This window comes from Canariomyces notabilis (assembly GCF_033297395.1).
Source record: "Canariomyces notabilis strain CBS 508.74 unplaced genomic scaffold N656scaffold_23, whole genome shotgun sequence".
Taxonomy (NCBI): domain Eukaryota; kingdom Fungi; phylum Ascomycota; class Sordariomycetes; order Sordariales; family Chaetomiaceae; genus Canariomyces; species Canariomyces notabilis.
In genome coordinates this window covers 376,623-393,597 of record NW_027041845.1, presented here as the reverse complement: position 1 = coordinate 393,597, position 16,975 = coordinate 376,623, and the positions used below count along the sequence as shown (strand labels likewise).

Here is a 16,975-nt window from a genome sequence, read left to right as displayed (position 1 = left end):
GAGATATCTCTGCAGCTAAGATACGCTAACTAGTTGTGGAAGTGGGGTGCGCCTACCCACCGTAACATGTAGCTTAACAAAGTCAACGCTACCTGGCTTTTAAGGCTGTCAATTGAAGAAGCAAGCCCGTGTCTTCTTGATGCCCTAGCACTCTTACTTTGATGTAGTCTTGTCATTGTGCATGTGAATATCTCGTTGAAGGGGGAACGAGAATCAGATCAGGTCTGCAACTCTTATGTTCGCGCCTTGTGTTTCCATTGACGGATCTCGGCGTCAAGAATGCACACGCTATCCCAATCCCGCTCGGGCCCCGCGAGTGACAGCGGCGACACGGCTGGCGAGATCAGAGAACTCGACGAAAAGCATCTCCCGAGGTCGCGCGATTGGTCTGGGATAATAATGACAACGCTTCGGCTCTTCCAGTTGGCTTATTCCGCCTTTGCATACTCGACGCTCTCTGGCTTCGGCGCTCCAGCGTACCTCCATCGGCGTGGCTCATGGCAGCAGCACCCTGATCAGGAGCATCACCATTCACCGCAGACAATGCGGGCGATGCGGTGGTTTCGGATACAGGTACGATCGGGATCGGATGGCTGCGTGACACAAACTTCGCACCGCTCACTTTGTGCATAGGCTCTCGTGATCCTAGTATATCAGACCATCGCATTCCTTGGCGCGTTCCTGTCTCGGATGCTAAAGTCGAGGAGATGGCCTTTCGCCCGCATGGCTACAATCTTCGGTGACGGCTGTACCGTCATAGCCGCGCTCAACATCATGGCTTTGCTAGACTCGCCCCACGAATCTCAGTGCCATGGCTTCGGCCAAACCACTCGTGCGTGATCTTGTCCCTAAATAAACCACCCAAATCCGTCCGCTGATCATCTCCAGACTTCCTCGCGCACAGTCCGACAAGGCACGGCGGGCCGGAGCATGTCGGCACTGGCAGGCGGCGTTCTGTATGCCGATTGATGGACGCGGTCGTTGGACTCGGCGTCATCTTCATGTATGTGGCCCCATATACCCTTCAGCAACCTTGGTCACTTATATATATGGTAACAGCTTGTCACATTTGGTGTCGGTCATCATCACCATCCGGCGTGTCAGCAGTCTATCCCAAACAGGGTACGCCAAGGTGCGAAACACCGAAGACGTGGAGCGGGGATCGGCTCGGAGTCCCAGTCGTGCTGCCGAAACGAGCTCGCAGCCTATGCTACAAAGACAGCCTACGCCGCCCCCTCCTTATCGCCCTGTTGTGCCCGAGCTAGCCCAGGATGATTTGAGAGGTCGGTCCTCCATAGACACGACTTTGTCAGTTACTCCTGATGTCTATTTGGTGTCTGATGGATGGCGTGCACCTGAGGAACCGCCACAGTATTCGAGCAGGCCACCGAGCCTGCATAATATATTGTCTTGAACTCGGCCCTTGGGGTTTGTTTCGCGCCGACGTAATGATATCCAAGCATATAGAACTTGTAATGAAGAACAACTGTTTTTACTGCATCCTGTTACAGTGGCGTCTCATTGGCATCCTGCACTGTCCATTTCCCCTTAAGCGCCAGCGCCCGCAGACGTTGTCCTGCCGCCCAAGGTGCAACGCGATACCGACTTCAACCCCACCCACATACCTAAAGTTGGTAGGTACTGATCTCACCCAAACCGCTGCCTAGCAATCTCTCTCAACCCGCTCAACACCCTTTCCTCCCTCTCCCTGTAACTCCTGACCCTCTCCTCCCGCTCCGCCCTTCTTATCCGTTCCATCTCCTCCCTTCTTCCAACCCTCTCCTTCTTCTTCTCCTCCCTTATCATCAGCAACCGCCTGTACTCCTCCTTGGCGTCCGCCTCAAACCCACCCATGACTTCCCCCTCGCCGAGATCGTCCACCATCCCTCCTTCCTTGTCCACCGCAAACCCGCGAAGCTTGTCCGCGACCGCCCGCCGCTTCTCGACGCGCCGCTCGTGCGTCCCCGCGTCCGGTTTGGGCGCCAGCTCGTCCAACAGCGCCTTATGCGAGGCCCGGTGGGCGCGCCGTGCCGCCCGCAGCTCTGCTGCTGATTGTGTGCGCAAGAAGTGGGCTTCTTCGTCGCGCTGGGCCAGGTCCGAGAGGGAAGGGATGGTTGGGCCTGGTTGGAGGCCGGGGGGAGGCGGGTTGGTTGATGGTGAGTGGTGTCGAAGAGGGTGAGGGCTGAGGCCGTTCGGACCAGGAGGCGGCCGTGGGCCGTAGCCGTCGTCTTCTGTGTCCGTGTCCGTGTCTTCTTTGGCCGCCCCATTGTTGTTGTTGCTGTTGTCTTTAGTAGTGGACGTGTCATTAGAAGGGCCACGGGGCGGATGCCGGGAACCGTCTGGAGCAGAGGCAGAGCCAGACGATGGTGCGGTGGAGTCTTGAGCGGCATACAGCTCGAAGATGGCTGGGTCGTACCAGCCCTCTGCGAGCTCGCCTCTGTTCCATTTACCCACGAAGCTCTTCCAACGACCGCGGAGCTCGGTTTCGTCCAGCAAGGCAATGTCTAGCCTCTTCTGCAGGTCCAGATAATGGGCAAAAAGAGGCCGAAAGCTGGCAAGGTCACGGTTGGAAAGCTGGCGGGCCCCAAAAGGGAGAGCTCGGCGTTCCTTTTCTGGCCGCGCCGAGTCCCGCCGGGGCCGGGGATGTGAATGTCGGTGACGACGGTGCTCCTCTTCCCTGCCAGGGGAGAGCGACCTGGTGCTTCTCCTCCGTTGCCGGCTGTGACGGTGCCGTTGGTCTCGCCTCGCGTCCGATCCTGCCATCGGCTTGGGCGACGCTACGCCATGCTGGTGGCGATCCGGGCTCCGGTTTGAGCGCACTCGTGACCGGGATCGGGAAGGGGAAGTAGAAGTCCGCTTGCCAGTTCTTGGCTGACTCCGTGACCTGGCTCGGCCTTGAGAGCCCCGTTCTGTTGATGCGACCACGTTGTCCGCCTCAACCCCTCTCATGTGCTCTGTACTGTACATAGTAATGAGATTATCTCAGGATTTTGAGATCCTGGCGGCACCGAGTGGTCCGAGTCTTCAAAACAACTTAATGACCGATCTGACCACCAAACGTAAAGCCCGGTAATTATACAGTTCCCTGTAGATCACGATGAAGGTAAGTGCCTCAACATTTGCTGACCTTTCGGTACTCCGATCTCTGAGGCAGGCGCTGGGGGGTTCAAGTCGACTTCAAGTCCGTTGAATGTATGAAATAATCGAGTTAATCAATTGTTAGTTACCTAACATGGTTGGGTAACCCCGCGGGCCCCGTTGGCTCCACTTCCATAAAGGGGCCACTGTCAAGATAGTTCCATGGGCGCAGAATTCAGAGACGGAACAAAATCCAGAGACGATAGTACAATATATGGCATATCACTACAATCACTAACAGATTGGGCAGTCGCATGCCCAGAAATCAGGCTATACTGCATTTTCAGGAAAACGAATATCACTGTTAGATCCGCCTTGAAGAGGCGGTTCGAATGATTCCTACTTTGAATGGATGTACCCTGTATTTGGGGAGCCCTGGGTGAAAGTGTTGTATCTTGCACTACATTCCGAACCCAGCTAGTGCCGACTTATAAGACTGGAGTCACCAGATTTAGCGACTTCTACCAAAATTCACTAAGAACTCCAAGAGCAATAGAATGCATCCATTCAAAGTAAGTACCATTCGAACCGCCTTTTCAAGGCGGATCTAACGGTTATATCCGTTTTTCAGAAAACCCAATGGTTGTAAAGATGCAGGTTGCTGGTGTTGCTGGCTAACAATTTTGTATAGGGAATGTACCAATTTCTGATGCGCCTCTGGATTCGTTCCGTCTACGAATTTTTGCGCCCAACTATCTAAGGAGGTATAGTTGGCCCTTTTTTCGGAAGTGGAGCCAACGGGTAACATTAGCGACGGCGTTAACAGGGCCGCTACGGTAACGTTACGGTAAACTGTTAGTTACCAGTACAGAGTATGTTAGTATATACTCCGGGGACGATTGGAACACCACTCCGAGAGATGTTGAATATAGTTCGACGCTGGCAACTGAAAAGACTTTTATCCGCCCTAAGCATGGGTATCTCATAGGTATCAAACGGTAACGAATTCAACAACGCAAGCCGCCCTAAATGCCATGGTATGCTCTATTCCACACTTGTCAAGGCATAACGCATACCCCCAACGTCTTGGCAACCATGTCCCATCTCGCACCTAGCTCTGTGGAAGCGGATTATTATGAACCAGACATCCAACGCATTCGCAGCTATCCCCACAAGGACAGGAGCCCAGGTCACCTCCGCACCCTTCCCACAACGGTAGATCGACAAAGCAGTAGTCCTGCGTTGGTAGCGCCTCCTCTTCGCGTCCAGGAGTGCCTTCGCTTGGCGTCTGGACATCTTGCGGCGAGTCATGCCCGGCCACTGCCTGTGCTTGTCCTGTCGCATCGAAACCTGCGGCGCCCGGGACGGGGCCGTTGCTGGGGCCGTTTTCGCCCCCGCCATTGGCAGTGCCGTTGCTCGTTCGCACGCGGTAGGCATCACTGACGTACTGGTACATCTGCGCGTTGAAGGGATGCGCCAAACAGCCGACACATTGACAGCCATCGCCGCAGTTGCACTGGTGACTGGTGGTTAGGGTTCCTGTTTCACCGTCGGTGGTAGCCATCATTGGCATGCTGGTGCCCGCCGTGGTACTAAATTGCGATATAACCTGTTGCCATATTGCCGGGTTGATTGGGTGCTGCCAAGAACCGTAATCGGCCGGATAGGTAAAGACCGTCGGATACTGGAAGCCTTGTGACTGCAGCTTCATATCTCCTGGAGGCTGAAACTGGGACATATACGACTGTCCATATCCCTGTTGAGATGCTGCAATTGCGCGGGGGCTCGGGGAAGGTTCGTTTTTCTTGTTGCAGCAACAGCCGCCACCCCCGAGCGTGCTGCCATTGGCCTTGGTTTCCACCGGAGACTGTACTTGGGTCATGTATGACCGTCCATAGCCCTGCTGCTGTGCCGGCAACGCATTTAAATCCGGAGACGGGCCATCGCTCTTGTTGCTACAACAACTGCTAGCTTCAGATAAGTTGCCATTAGTCCCGCGCAGCAACGCTGCTCCTAGCAGGGCTGACTGCGGGGTAACTCCGACAAAAGGCGGTGCGTGGTTTCCATTGATCAAAGCTGGGGGTGGCATTATGGAACTAAAGGTGCTTGAAGTACCGCCGATTCCGTTGTCCTCCATCTTGAGCCCGGGCCGAAGTTGGTTCGATGAGGGATATTGGAATCCCATGCTGTAAGCTATTGGCGAACCAAAACTCGGGCTTTGCGGGGCTGAATACGGGCTGCCAGGGCCGGCCGGCACTAGCCCGATACCCGGTCCGAAGCCGTTGTGGCCATGCGGGGAGCCTTGAGCTTCGCTGCTCACCATCGCAATTCCGCCGTGTATGCCGTTGCCATCCGGAATTGATATCCAGTTCAAGGAGCCAGGGTCCATCCTCTCCAGGTTAGTTGCGTCGACGGACTGCTTCCGGCCACGAGTTTTGGAGCTAGAACCTAGCTTGGCAACCCGGAAGGAAGACCGCGATGGGGACGGGGTTTCGGAGGGCGACTGCTCTTGTTCTGTACTATGCGCCTTGCTCGAGCCATCTGTTGGGCATGCGCATTTTTGCCTCTTAGGTATCGCAACTCGCACACTTCCGCAGGCACAGGGCCGGCCGGGTGGACAGGGGCAAGTGCTAAGCGGCCGGCCGGGCTTCCGGACCGGAACCATGACTCGCTCGTTGAAATGATTGCATTTTGTGGAGCGATGACCACGTATGCACGGCGCACTATGGTTCGAGATGATTAGCAGCCGGACATGGTATGTGCCGGAAACTGGGTGAAATCATGTTTCATCCCGCCGGAAGGCATCGGTGTGTGATGAACAAAGGGGGTCGGAAGCGGGGCCGGAAGCGCAATAGAGAGGGCTCGAGGGATTGTTAGACATACCAGGCCATCTTCTGCCCGTTTATGATAGGCATACTGGCAGCTTAGCGGGTAATGACACCCTCTGCATTTGCTATGAATATTCCGAACGCGCGCCTATGTGGTAAGCCTGCGGTGCCGTGGACTTGCCGCTCATACCACCCGGCAGCCGCCGGGACGGGTTTACGAGCTGAATGAGGGGGTTATGCTGATGTGTGGCTACCCAGCACTGACGGTGTCTGGTTTCCAGGCGCAGGTGAGACTTCTCCGTCCGTGTCAAAGTGGCGCGGCGGACCTGGAAGGTAACGCCTGTCTATTCCTCAATATCTATAGAGATGCCAACCTTTCCGAGCCCCGGATGTAGGGCTTGTGGCAGCCGTGGATGCGGAGCCAGATGAGAAGTCAGTGAGAAAAGAATGGCCTCGAATGCATGCGGAGATCAACAGCGATATGCTTGGCTGACGGTCAATCAATGACCAAGATAGAAGAGCGGAGAGGAGCCGTGGCTATTCAGAGGAAGCCGATCCGAATCGATAGTCGCCAGTGTAGCAGCAGCCTAGGGCCTAGCTGACAAGGGCAGCGACTGAGAATGAGATCGGCTGCTTCGGCGGCCGTGTAGAAACGGAGAAGGCCGTTGGTTCGGTGTTTGTTTGTGATGCAGTTGAGGACCCAACAAGAGTGGCACTTGTCAAAAAGGGCGAGGTAGAAACGACAAACGGGTAAACCGAGGACGAATCCCAGTCAGTGTCGGTCAGGCCATATCATGACAGGCGCCCTTCCTGTGAGAGGGGTCCAGAGCGATAGTCGGCAGGTGACAGGCGAGGCGAGGCGCGCGGCAGGAGGCAAAGGAGCAGTAATTCCACGTCTGTGAAAATCGGAAGCAGCGCCACAAACACCTGTTGAATAAGCTTGGTTCGTTTCCCTCGAAAATGCCTCCAAGAAAAATTCCAAATTCCAGCTCCGGACAGGGAGAGGCAGAGGTGGAGAAATAGTCGTTTGTGTTGCGATGCTGGGATGGACTCAACAACCTGGAATAACCACGAACAAAGCGGCAAGCAACAGCGACCATGAGAGTTCCCTGCTGTCAATCCGTGGGGTGAATGAAGGCAGGCAATGGCGCTCACATCGAGTACCTGCCTAGGTATTCCGTCTCACTTCGTTTTTGTGTGTGCTTGTGTGAACCTCGAGAAAATCTAGGCTCAGGGGCATTTTCCCTGGTTCGGCCTCTCGAACAAATGGTGAATGCAAGCAGAGGTGTTCTGGGCAGGTGGGGGGTGGGGTGCGGCTGCTTGGTGGACTGGAACTGAGCAAGTTTCCATTGGCTGAATTGGTGAGCTCACCGGAACAGCTCCAAGACCCGGCAGCCGTGCTCTGGCGGCCGGGACCAGCGTGGGATGGATGGATGCAACAGAAATGAACCGACTGCATGGCGGTGATATAAGGTCCTTTACCACACGACCTCAAGTATGTATGTACACTGGCTCATTTTGACCAACTTCAACCCATTGTGGCTAACGTCTCAACAAGGTACGAATAATGATATGAAGAGATCCTATCTGGGCTAGGATGAGGTTCTTCAACTTCTTCTAATGCTCTCTCAAGGGCTGTGTAGCTCTACTCTTCCCTCTCCTTTTTCTCCGAAGGATGGTGCGCGTAGGAGCAATGTAGCATTACATCGATGCAAGCTTACTTACCTAGGTCGGGAGGTGAGAAGAGCTTACGGAAAGCCTGGGCATGCAAGGCATCTTGGCCGTCTCATTTCATCATGTCATAAGAATCTCTTGCTGTCTGTCGCGCTGATGACTCTATGTACATAGTACATGAATACACGTGGGATGGTTGGGCATTGTATGACCCAAGTCAAGACCCTGAAGCTGCCAGACATGCACCGGCTCAGGCGAGCCTCATCCCGAGCCCGTGGACGGACTTGGCGCGGTGCAGCTGGGTCAGCCTTGGAAAATCCCGACACAGCCGAGTGCTACACAAGAAGTGATTGTGCATGCAGGCGGTTGGGCACTCTTGAAGCCGCGTTGATCGACTGAGTTCTTTCTAGCCTTCTGCATCTGAGTCTGAATCGGCAAACATGTCCATCGCGCGCATCCGTCTCCTGGAAGCCGCATGTTTTGACGCTGACATCTGGAAGCTCCCAATGGATTTTGTTTCTTGCTTGGTTTGCAACAAGTTTGGCTCCTCGTCCGCCTTGTGCATTGATTCCGCTTCGCCGTCGAGGTCCAAGTCCGAGAAGATCTCATCCAGTCGCAAAACATATTGCAGAGGAGCCGAGTGCATCTCCTCGCCAGAAAATTCCGGCTCCAGCAGCTTATCAGCGTAGCCATCCATTGAAGCCTCATCTGCTGAGAGCTTGGTCGAGACAGGCAAGAATCCGCTCCCACTGGCCGTGTCAGTAGGAGCAGCTTCGACAGTCTTCCACCTCCCAGCCTTCCGTTCTGATTCGGCGCCATTGGTTTGCTTTTTCAGGGAAGGGGGGTTCTCAAAGCTCTTGACAAAGAACTCGTGCGTTTCAACAGGGAACACGCACCAACCTTCCCAAAGGCTCAGCACAAGTCCAACGCTCCGCTTCCACTTCTCAGCCCGTAGCCGGCCCCAATTCAGTCTGTCCGGCATCATGCCCAGCAATTCAAACGTCTTGCGGCTTCGAAGTGCTGTCTCAAACAGTTGCCGGTAGCGCCATGCATGCCGGATTCCACTGGTAGATGACGAGGACAAAATGTCGCTCACAACATAGAGACTGAGCAACCGAGAGGAGCTTATGTCGGGTGCATCTGTGGCGTGCTTGTCTTCCTGGGCGGAGGAGATAGCACCCGGGTCCTCGTCTCTGACCCCTTTCTCCTTCCACTCTTGTCTGTAGTCAGGATTTGCCAGAGTGTAGGCGAAGGGGAACTCGATGTTGGAGACAATCATGTCGACAATTTCGTCGGCACCTCGGCTGGCGTGGGTAATTGCAAACGCCGTGACCCGGGCGATATCACCCTTCCTGAGTTTGGACATTGCCGTGGGTAGCCGAGCTAGCAGGTGGGCGAGCTTGAACTTTTCGATGGGATTGAGGAATGTGTCCGCTTGCTCGTGGCCTTCGCCTTGCCGAGCCTGATCATCGTCGAATTCGTCGTCTTCTGAGGAATTGTAGTCCGAGTCTGACACGAATTCTTCGACGCCGGTCGTGTATTCGTATGCTAGCCTTTGCTCAGGTACTTTCCAGGCGTGGCTTCCCTCGAAAAGAGGGATATACTCGGCTTTTCCCTTGGTTGGCTGTGATCCTGTGACGATCTCCCAGAGCCTCCAACGATACCAAATCCCACCTTCACTGCGAGCATCCCAGATCCAGGCCCATTTTTCATCACGCTGAACGTCCGGGCGAGACATCAGAAGGGCTTCAAATTCCGGGCCATGCTCTAGGACCGATTCGATAACCTTGTGAATCATGCGAAGCTGTTTAATATCCTGTGGAGGGCGAATGGGAACGTGGAGAATACTGGTCCTGCTAAGCGGGCCGCCGAGGGGAGGGTTGTACGATGCAGGGGGCGCATAGGCACGGCCATGGCCCATTGAGTGGTGAGACAATCTTCCTGGACCTTCGTCCACCTTCTTTGCACCGAAAGGATGTGAAACAGTCGATGCCGAGGACAAAGAGGTCAATCCAGATGATATCGCGGCCGAGGAGAGATGCCTGTGCAGGGAAAGGAAGTAGCCGAAGCCAAGGTAGCGGTTTTGCAGAGCGCTCACAGCATTATCGATCTCGGTCGCTGGGGTCTGTTTGGACAAGGTGACGATCGCTGTGAGAGATTTCCGCTCCGTCCCGGTCGGGCCTGAGGGCGGAACGACTGACACATTCTCAACGGTCAAATTTGAGGGGATCAGGGCCTTGATGACAGCGGGAGACGTGCCCGGTGGCAGATTGGCTAGACGCAGTGTCGGCTTCGAGGTCGCCTTCTCCTCGGCTCTGTCGGCAATTGTAGAATCTCCTTCGTCATCGCTGGCATCGAACGCCTTGGACACGGGTAGGGAGTGCGAGTTTTTGTCTTGTAAGCCCAATCTCCCTCGACTCTCATCCGAATCTCGTTGAAAACCGTCATATGTCCTTTTCTTCCCAAACGATGATGGGACCGGTCCCAGGCTACCTGGCCCACTCTTCATCGACGAAACGCCAAAGTGTCTCTTGCCCGTGCCTCCTCCAAAGGCCGCCTGAATGCCGATAGCAGGTCTGTCCGGCGGGCCAAAGCCAAATCTAGACGACTGCGACCTCGACTGCTGAGACAAATGGAAATCGTCGCCATCGTCGTGCGCAAAACTCTTGACAAAGTCCTGGTAAACGGCGGCTGTCTCTGCGGCCTCCCTTCGACGCTTCGCCTCGGCCTCGGCCTTCTGTCGTTCGAATGCCGATTGCTTGCTCGGTTTCTGGAGTTTGGCCTCGGCATCAGGGAACTCGACAATCTTCTTGGTTGACGACATCTTGGGGTGCGCGCAGGTGTTGGCGCCGCATATTACGCGCGCGGTTGCGTGAGCTTGGTGATGGTTCCGAGGCCGGGACTCGGGTTGAGGTTGAGATCCATTCGGCCAGGGCTAACTGATAGGTAAGGAGCACATGGTCTGTGCACCGCCGAGTCTCTTGCCTGCGGTGAGTCCGGTCACCGTGCCGGCCGGACTTCCCCGGGTCGTCGTTCTAATTACCACGTGGCTTGTCCTTCTCATCTCAGGGGCCATTTTCTACTTTGCAGATTCATTGTGTCTTTGAGAGTACTTGTATATTCTTATTGTATGTGCATGGGACCATAGGAGAAGAGCATATCTCAGTTGTTTCCAGTTCTTGGAAGGCGAGCTGTGAAAAGACCTCGCACTGTTCCGGTCCTCAGCAAGCTGTCTGTGCATAAGCTGTGCTCGCCCAAGCTTACAAAGATCCATCAGTGTGCTTGCTTCATAACTGGCATATTCCTTTTATACAACCTACTTTGTGCAGCCCTCCACCAGGAGTGAACCACCTCTCCTTTTGCAAGTTGCATTGGATTACGCCCAACGGCAAGGTAGGAACAGCCACCTTACCTACCTGTTACCCATACGAAGTACCATACATATGAATCAACTAGGTGCTTAGAGACACTTTCGTATTACAGTACGGGATTCAGGTCGGGCTTTCCTCCGACCCCGGCGGTGCCTGTCGACCCCTCAGGTCCTCGGGCTCGCATCGCTCTCCTGGCTTAGACCCTCTCTCAAAGACGGTGGCTTCTCCACCCACTTATCAGCACAATGCAAACGCCAATAGCGGTATATTCGTCTCTCCATATTTCCTACCGAGGTACGGAGTAGCAAGGCTAGACAAGTGTCCGGCTTGCATCGGGATTCCAAACTTAGAATGCATGAACACGAGGGCGAGCCAACAGCGTGGCTTCATACATGGCCATGGCCTCCCGCCGCGTCCCTGATCTGAATTGAAACCTTAAACCTTTGTTTGCTGCCTCCCCGCCTCTGTGCATTGAAACGCTTGCTTACTCATTGAAACCTTATCTCTCTCTTCCCCTTTCGCTTCACTAAAATGGCTCCTTCCTCTCTGTCTTGCTCTTCGCTTCCTTCTTCGCAAGCCTTCTCCCCTCCTTCCTCAATCCTCATCATCGGCTCAGGGGTCTTTGGTCTCAGTACCGCCTTGGCCCTTTCCCGCCGAGATGCATTCTCCCAATGCTCCATAACTGTCGTCGATAGATCGGACCCGTCCCAGCCTGGCACGTTCCCTGCCCCTGACGCCGCCAGCACCGACACTAGCCGCATCGTTAGGGCAGACTATGCTGATCCAGCTTACGCTGCCCTGGGTGACGAATCCCAGAGGAAATGGCGGATGACGGACTCACCTGCCGATCTCGGCGGTCAGGGTCGCTACAATGAGACCGGTCTGATTTTGGTTGCTGACGTTACGCCGCCTGCGCCGGTGGCGGACCTAGCAGCTGGTGAGGCGTTGAAGGAGCCCAAACTGACTGGCATGGACTACGTTCAGCAGAGCTGGGCCAACGTCTTGTCTTTGTCTTCGAAAGACCCTACGCTCGCCTCTCGGATTCGAGAGCTGCCCAATCGAGATGCCATACGTGACTGTTTGGGAACGGCTGGCAGCTCTGGGTCATGGGGGTATATCAACAACAACAGCGGCTGGGCTAACGCTGCCGCGTCGATGGCATGGCTTTTCAACAAGGCCCAAGAGACTGGGCGTGTGAGCTTTGTCGCCGGAACCGTTGTCTCGTTGGTGCATGACGAGACCGCTGTTACCGGCGCCAAGCTCTCCGACGGCCGTGTCCTATCGGCCGAGCTTGTGGTTGTCGCGGCGGGTGCATGGACTGGGAGTTTGGTTGACCTTGCGGGCCAGACAATGGCCACGGGACAAGTAATGGGATATCTGGACCTCACCGAAGCGGAGCAGGAGAAGTTGGGCAAGATGCCCATCATCCTAAATCTCTCCAACGGGCTCTTCATTATTCCACCCACAAACCGAGTTCTCAAGATCGCTCGGCACGCCTCAGGCTACGTCAACCCTACCACGCTTCACACGCCACCACTGCCACTGAGCCCGCAATCGGCGGGCCCGAGCATTTCGGCTCCGGCATCTCTTCCACTAACCCACCTCGACCACCCGAACCTCTCCATACCCGCTGAGGGTGCAGACGACCTCCGCCGCGCGCTCCATGAGATGATACCCTGGCCTGAACTCAAAGACCGTCCGTTCACCAAGACACGCCTCTGCTGGTATTCTGACACACCGACCGGCGATTTTCTGATCGACTATCACCCAGGATGGCGCGGCCTGTTCGTTGCCACAGGTGATAGCGGGCACGCATTCAAGTTCCTACCTGTCATTGGGGAGAAGATCGCCGACTGCATCATGCACAACTGCCCGCCGGAATTCAGAGGCAAATGGGCATGGAGGAAGACAACTGGGTTGCCTGTGGCTACTGACGATGGCACAAGAGGCGGCACAGCCCTCCTCGTTCTGGCTGACGAACTGGCCAAGACGGCAGAGGCGATACGAATACCTGCTCGCGATTAAAATACGTGGGCAAATGGACTGCAAGCTGGGAACCGATGGATGGCGTTTGCACGCACAGTCAGGTAAGCCCACCATGTCACAGCAGTCACGATACGCAGAGCAAAACGGCTTTTAGGCAAATAGATGATGGTATGCATGGCAGAAAAAAACACGGCTACTATCGCCAGAGTTCCTCCCAAGAGCAGGCATTCCCCGTTGAAGATGAAATCTCGTTGGGGAATTGCCGAAAATGCTGCAATGGGTTTTGCCAGGGCAGCAGGTCGAGGCCTGCGCCCACCATCATCGTCCCTTGCCAGGCCAGCCGTGAATGATTTAAATCATGCCAGGCCAGCATATTTTTGCTTATTCCTCACAAGGCTCCCCTCACATCGCTGCCAAAGTCTGCTGCCCATCTTGCTTGCAATGCTGCAGCCAACGATCTGGGCAGTCGCAGCTCCCATGGCGAACCATGCCACCCACCGTTACTGTCAATAATCCCTCTGTGTCCATCCGTCTAAGTCCTCTGGCTGCTGCGGCCGCCAAGTGGTGGACCGAGCGCTCATTAGGGACGTCCGACAGGCAACCAGTTGCTTTGCATCTGCCGGCGTCGTATGCGAAATTTCTATGGTAAAACACCCGGGTGCGCGCCACTCCTGACTCAATCCGCGCAGGGTGAAAAAGAAGAAAACTTGGTAAGCCTCTCGTTCAAGAGTCCTCCGCCCGAACGCCGGTGCAATGCTGGGTGAAAAAAAGTCGCAAACAATGATACACATGACCGCGTAACGCTAGCTCTATGAGCGTTATTGGCCGAGCTTTTGGTTGGGGTATGATTTTTGTCGTCAAATCATGACCGGAAGGTTTGGTGGGGTGTAGTATACAAGTCGGAGTAGGTACGTCGATGAGTATGGCGGGGTGAGGAAATCCGCCGCCGGCATTGGCCAAGTCCCGCAGGCTCAGACCTTGCGGAAATCTAGAAGACGAGTCAGCGGTTATGGCTACAGGAGAAGTAGATTCATGGCTTGGCCAACCTTGCAGCACGGGGTAGATCATCTCAAACGCTTGGTAGATTTCCTCGCGGACCTTGGCGCCGGTGAGGACGATCTTGCCGCTCACGAAAATGAGGAGGACAATTTTGGGTTTGATCATGCGGTAGATGAGACCAGGGAAGAGTTCAGGCTCGTATGAGCTGAAGTTGTGATGCTTGGACGCAAGGCCCTCCAGACGAATAGGGAACTTGATGTCGCAAGATCCGACAATGTTCTGGATCTTGAAGTCCGTAAACTTGGCGTTGAAACCGAGCTTCTGGATGATTCGGGCGTACTTGCGCGACGCAAGCTTGGAGTCATCCTCCGACTTGGCACCAGTCACAACCATCTTGCCACTCGCGAAGATGAGGGCGGTCGTTTTGGGCTCGCGGATACGCATGATAACAGCAGCGAAACGCTTGGGGTTATACTGTTTCCTGTCAGGACTGCCTAGCAAAAGCGGTTGAAGACAGAAACTGGGTGCGTCTCTTGCCCTCTCTCAGCAAGAGAGACGAGAGCGCTCAGTTTCTGGTTCAACACGTACCTCCGCATTGCGGGCATGCAACGCAATCGTCTTCAGGTCTAGACGGCAGTCCAGATTGACCGTAGCGACGATGTTCCTGCATCAGTCAGCCCACAGCCTCATTAGTGCCTTGGGGACTGTAGAGGTTCCTACTGGAGCGTGGGAGTGATGCCACTTGGGCCAGTGTTTCCTCCAGCTCCCGGCGTCGCAGCGGGGGTCGCGGGAGTCACCCCAGTACCGTTAGTGGCTTGAACGCCCTGCTGCTGAGCGCCGTTGGTCGCATGTCCATTGCCCTGCGGATGCGAAATTTCGCTGGCGCCTCCCGGAAATGAGAGCGAACCAGGCGCAGTGAAGGCCTTGGCTTGCGCGGCGTTCGCGGGGTGGGTTTGGATTGCCTCCATTCTCAGAAATATGCGTCAAGAAACCAGGGTTCTTTTTCAGATCTGGTTTGCTCGAACAGATCTACAGGTAGACTCAGTTAGATGGAATGTTTTTGATAGCGTGTAAGCTGAGGGAAGTCCAGAAATGTGGTGCGGAATTCAGGACTGCCAAATGTAGGTGGTTGCATGTAGAAAAAAATCCAAGTAGAGGGAGAATTTATAGACGGGGAGAAACTTCACGAGGCGCGAAACAACAATGGGGAAAACGCGAGGTTGCGCGGGGCGATGTTGGCAAGGCAAGTTCGGATGAAAGAGAGAGTGAACATACCAGGTGAGGGAGATGAACAAGTTAATGTGTCCCCCTTGACTGCTGTTCACTCTGCAAACCACTCGAGGGCGGTCGCGATCTCTCGATCAACGACTCGGCCGGGCCTCTCAAAGGAAACTCTTTGCCGCGGTAACCGCAATGCTCGATTGTAATCGACGAACGATGATAGCCTGGCGAGGAATCCCCGTCGATAATGGCAGGTTTCTTGATACCGAAACGAGTCCGCAGCAACACGTGGAGGACGACGCTTTTCCACACTTTCAACTCACGGCAGGGAGACGGGTCTTTGAAGAACCTGGCAAGGTGCACTATGACCTGTGCAAACTGTGTGTTTTTATTGTCCTCGACGAATAAAAGCGTCGACCGCAGCAGACGTCGAGTTCCTTATGGAGGTCGGGTTCCTTGAAGGTCAAAGGGCGTCACGAAGGACGGATTGACGGGAAGCCCTTGTCCGGAACTGCGCGAACGATCGCCTGCTCCGCCGACAGATTAATCCTTTTCCTAAATGAGAGACGCGTCCACACAACGCAGGGTTCGAAGGAGAACAAGTCTTTTTAGGTTCACGACAGCGACAGACGAGGCTGAGCTGTTGTGGTTGAAGGCGGAGCTTCGGGGAAGGGGGGTGTGTGGAGACAGAAATGTGGCCGAAGGCAAGTAACAACGGCCGGTCGGGACTTCCGCGCGCGGGACCTTTCAAAACAAATGAGTTGGAGGGAGCGCGGGGGATTCTTATAATTTTTGCCCAGCACACGTAATTATGCCTGAGGCAGCAATACGACGCTTGTGGTGGCGGGCCCTCCTGTCTTTCATGTTTTGGGTGTGGGCTACGGTGGCCTGCAGCGAATCAGAAACCAGGAGGCCCAAAATTTGTCTTCTTTTTTCTGTCCCAATCCGAACAATTCCCTGCCCCCGCCCCCTGAACAAACCAATGCAACTAAGCTCCCAAGTACCGGTACTTACGAATCGACGGCAAACAGGCCAAGCCAGGGATGCAGCCCGTTGGGGCCTGTGACAACACCAACCATTTCCAGTGTCCTTCAACCAAAAACCTGGCACACCATTACAACATTCTGAAACGATTCCAATTCCCTCTTCTCCCCCTACCTTGATGCTGCGTTGCAACTCTCAACTGCTTTGCACAGAGCATCAAACGGCTTCAGCGACGAACAACATGCCTCAGTGTGGTCAACGCGCATTTATCAACCGATAAAATTTCGATCATTCGATGAGCAGCGGGTAACGAGCGGCGAAACGATGATGTCGGGTCTTGGTGCCTGCTTGGAGCCATTTACGTGTTGGGTATCCCTTCGAGTTGGGGTGCACATTCACTAGTCGGATCATAATCGCCACCTTGAACTTTGAACAGCCCAAACCGAGCTTTCCGGCAACTGCGCAAAGGATGAGCAACATAAACATCGATGATGCTCGCACCATGATGCACCTTTCCCCTCGGCGAAATTCGAATTGAACGATTGCGACATAGCGGTGTCGATGCGCCAAACGGAAGCTGCTAGCTCAGCCCCCGCTCCACTGGTCTCTTCGAGTTGAGGAATGAAGGTTTTCGACCAGTCGGGCAAAGAGGCCAAATGCCAAAAACCCACAAGCCAACAAACATTATACGGTATCTCGTTGGTTGCGATGCTGTTCCGTCTGCCGCTGGATGACGCGTTCTCGGTGTGCTGTTTATCGAAGCTGAATGGCAACCGAAACTAGCCCAAGGCAACCGACCTGGAAAGTCAAATTGTGTGCTTCCACGAGGCAGCA

The 16,975-nt window shown here is 54.9% G+C and overlaps 7 protein-coding genes across 7 annotated transcripts; 2 read left to right on the top strand and 5 right to left on the bottom strand.

Moving 5' to 3' along the window:
• On the top strand, window positions 1-1,531 carry N656DRAFT_321141 (uncharacterized protein). Its single transcript, XM_064809233.1, has 4 exons — window positions 1-573; window positions 634-832; window positions 889-1,003; window positions 1,060-1,531. The coding sequence occupies exons 1-4, from the start codon at window positions 280-282 to the stop codon at window positions 1,412-1,414; spliced, it is 963 nt and encodes a 320-aa protein (XP_064667368.1). The 5' UTR covers window positions 1-279; the 3' UTR covers window positions 1,415-1,531.
• N656DRAFT_782660 (uncharacterized protein) lies at window positions 1,425-3,182 on the bottom strand. Its single transcript, XM_064815803.1, has one exon. It carries the CDS (start codon window positions 2,965-2,967, stop codon window positions 1,648-1,650), a length of 1,320 nt encoding a protein of 439 aa, XP_064667367.1. The 5' UTR covers window positions 2,968-3,182; the 3' UTR covers window positions 1,425-1,647.
• Window positions 3,183-4,037: 855 nt separating this feature from the next.
• Window positions 4,038-6,340, bottom strand: N656DRAFT_320929 (uncharacterized protein). The gene is made up of 2 exons (XM_064809231.1): window positions 5,962-6,340; window positions 4,038-5,801 (listed from the first exon to the last, which is right to left on the bottom strand). The coding sequence occupies exons 1-2, from the start codon at window positions 5,991-5,993 to the stop codon at window positions 4,190-4,192; spliced, it is 1,644 nt and encodes a 547-aa protein (XP_064667366.1). The 5' UTR covers window positions 5,994-6,340; the 3' UTR covers window positions 4,038-4,189.
• Window positions 6,341-7,665: 1,325 nt separating this feature from the next.
• N656DRAFT_782658 (uncharacterized protein) lies at window positions 7,666-10,765 on the bottom strand. The gene has a single exon (XM_064815802.1). It carries the CDS (start codon window positions 10,402-10,404, stop codon window positions 7,987-7,989), a length of 2,418 nt encoding a protein of 805 aa, XP_064667365.1. The 5' UTR covers window positions 10,405-10,765; the 3' UTR covers window positions 7,666-7,986.
• Window positions 10,766-11,482: 717 nt separating this feature from the next.
• Window positions 11,483-12,976, top strand: N656DRAFT_715260 (FAD dependent oxidoreductase; the record flags this gene model as incomplete). The annotated part of the gene is made up of 1 exon (XM_064812032.1): window positions 11,483-12,976. The coding sequence occupies one exon, from the start codon at window positions 11,483-11,485 to the stop codon at window positions 12,974-12,976; it is 1,494 nt and encodes a 497-aa protein (XP_064667364.1).
• Window positions 12,977-13,626: 650 nt separating this feature from the next.
• Window positions 13,627-14,413, bottom strand: N656DRAFT_782655 (TBP-domain-containing protein). Its single transcript, XM_064815801.1, has 2 exons — window positions 13,984-14,413; window positions 13,627-13,925 (listed from the first exon to the last, which is right to left on the bottom strand). Exons 1-2 carry the CDS (start codon window positions 14,378-14,380, stop codon window positions 13,909-13,911), a joined length of 414 nt encoding a protein of 137 aa, XP_064667363.1. The 5' UTR covers window positions 14,381-14,413; the 3' UTR covers window positions 13,627-13,908.
• Window positions 14,414-14,516: 103 nt separating this feature from the next.
• On the bottom strand, window positions 14,517-15,249 carry N656DRAFT_320945 (uncharacterized protein). The gene is made up of 2 exons (XM_064809232.1): window positions 15,212-15,249; window positions 14,517-14,965 (listed from the first exon to the last, which is right to left on the bottom strand). Exon 2 carries the CDS (start codon window positions 14,902-14,904, stop codon window positions 14,653-14,655), a length of 252 nt encoding a protein of 83 aa, XP_064667362.1. The 5' UTR covers window positions 14,905-14,965; window positions 15,212-15,249; the 3' UTR covers window positions 14,517-14,652.
• Window positions 15,250-16,975: the final 1,726 nt, after the last annotated feature.

What these genes read in the sequence shown, in the direction of transcription:
- N656DRAFT_321141 (XM_064809233.1), top strand. Translation starts at nt 280, where the DNA reads ATGCACACGCTATCCCAATCCCGCTCGGGCCCCGCGAGTGACAGCGGC. An exon ending in TGCGGTGGTTTCGGATACAG is followed by an intron (nt 574 to 633) that starts GTACGATCGGGA and finishes CTTTGTGCATAG; the next exon opens with GCTCTCGTGATCCTAGTATA. An exon ending in GGACTCGGCGTCATCTTCAT is followed by an intron (nt 1,004 to 1,059) that starts GTATGTGGCCCC and finishes ATATGGTAACAG; the next exon opens with CTTGTCACATTTGGTGTCGG.
- N656DRAFT_782660 (XM_064815803.1), bottom strand. Translation starts at nt 2,967, where the DNA reads ATGTACAGTACAGAGCACATGAGAGGGGTTGAGGCGGACAACGTGGTC.
- N656DRAFT_320929 (XM_064809231.1), bottom strand. Translation starts at nt 5,993, where the DNA reads ATGCCTATCATAAACGGGCAGAAGATGGCCTG. An exon ending in AACGGGCAGAAGATGGCCTG is followed by an intron (nt 5,802 to 5,961) that starts GTATGTCTAACA and finishes CTCGAACCATAG; the next exon opens with TGCGCCGTGCATACGTGGTC.
- N656DRAFT_782658 (XM_064815802.1), bottom strand. Translation starts at nt 10,404, where the DNA reads ATGTCGTCAACCAAGAAGATTGTCGAGTTCCCTGATGCCGAGGCCAAA.
- N656DRAFT_782655 (XM_064815801.1), bottom strand. Translation starts at nt 14,380, where the DNA reads ATGCGTATCCGCGAGCCCAAAACGACCGCCCTCATCTTCGCGAGTGGC.
- N656DRAFT_320945 (XM_064809232.1), bottom strand. Translation starts at nt 14,904, where the DNA reads ATGGAGGCAATCCAAACCCACCCCGCGAACGCCGCGCAAGCCAAGGCC.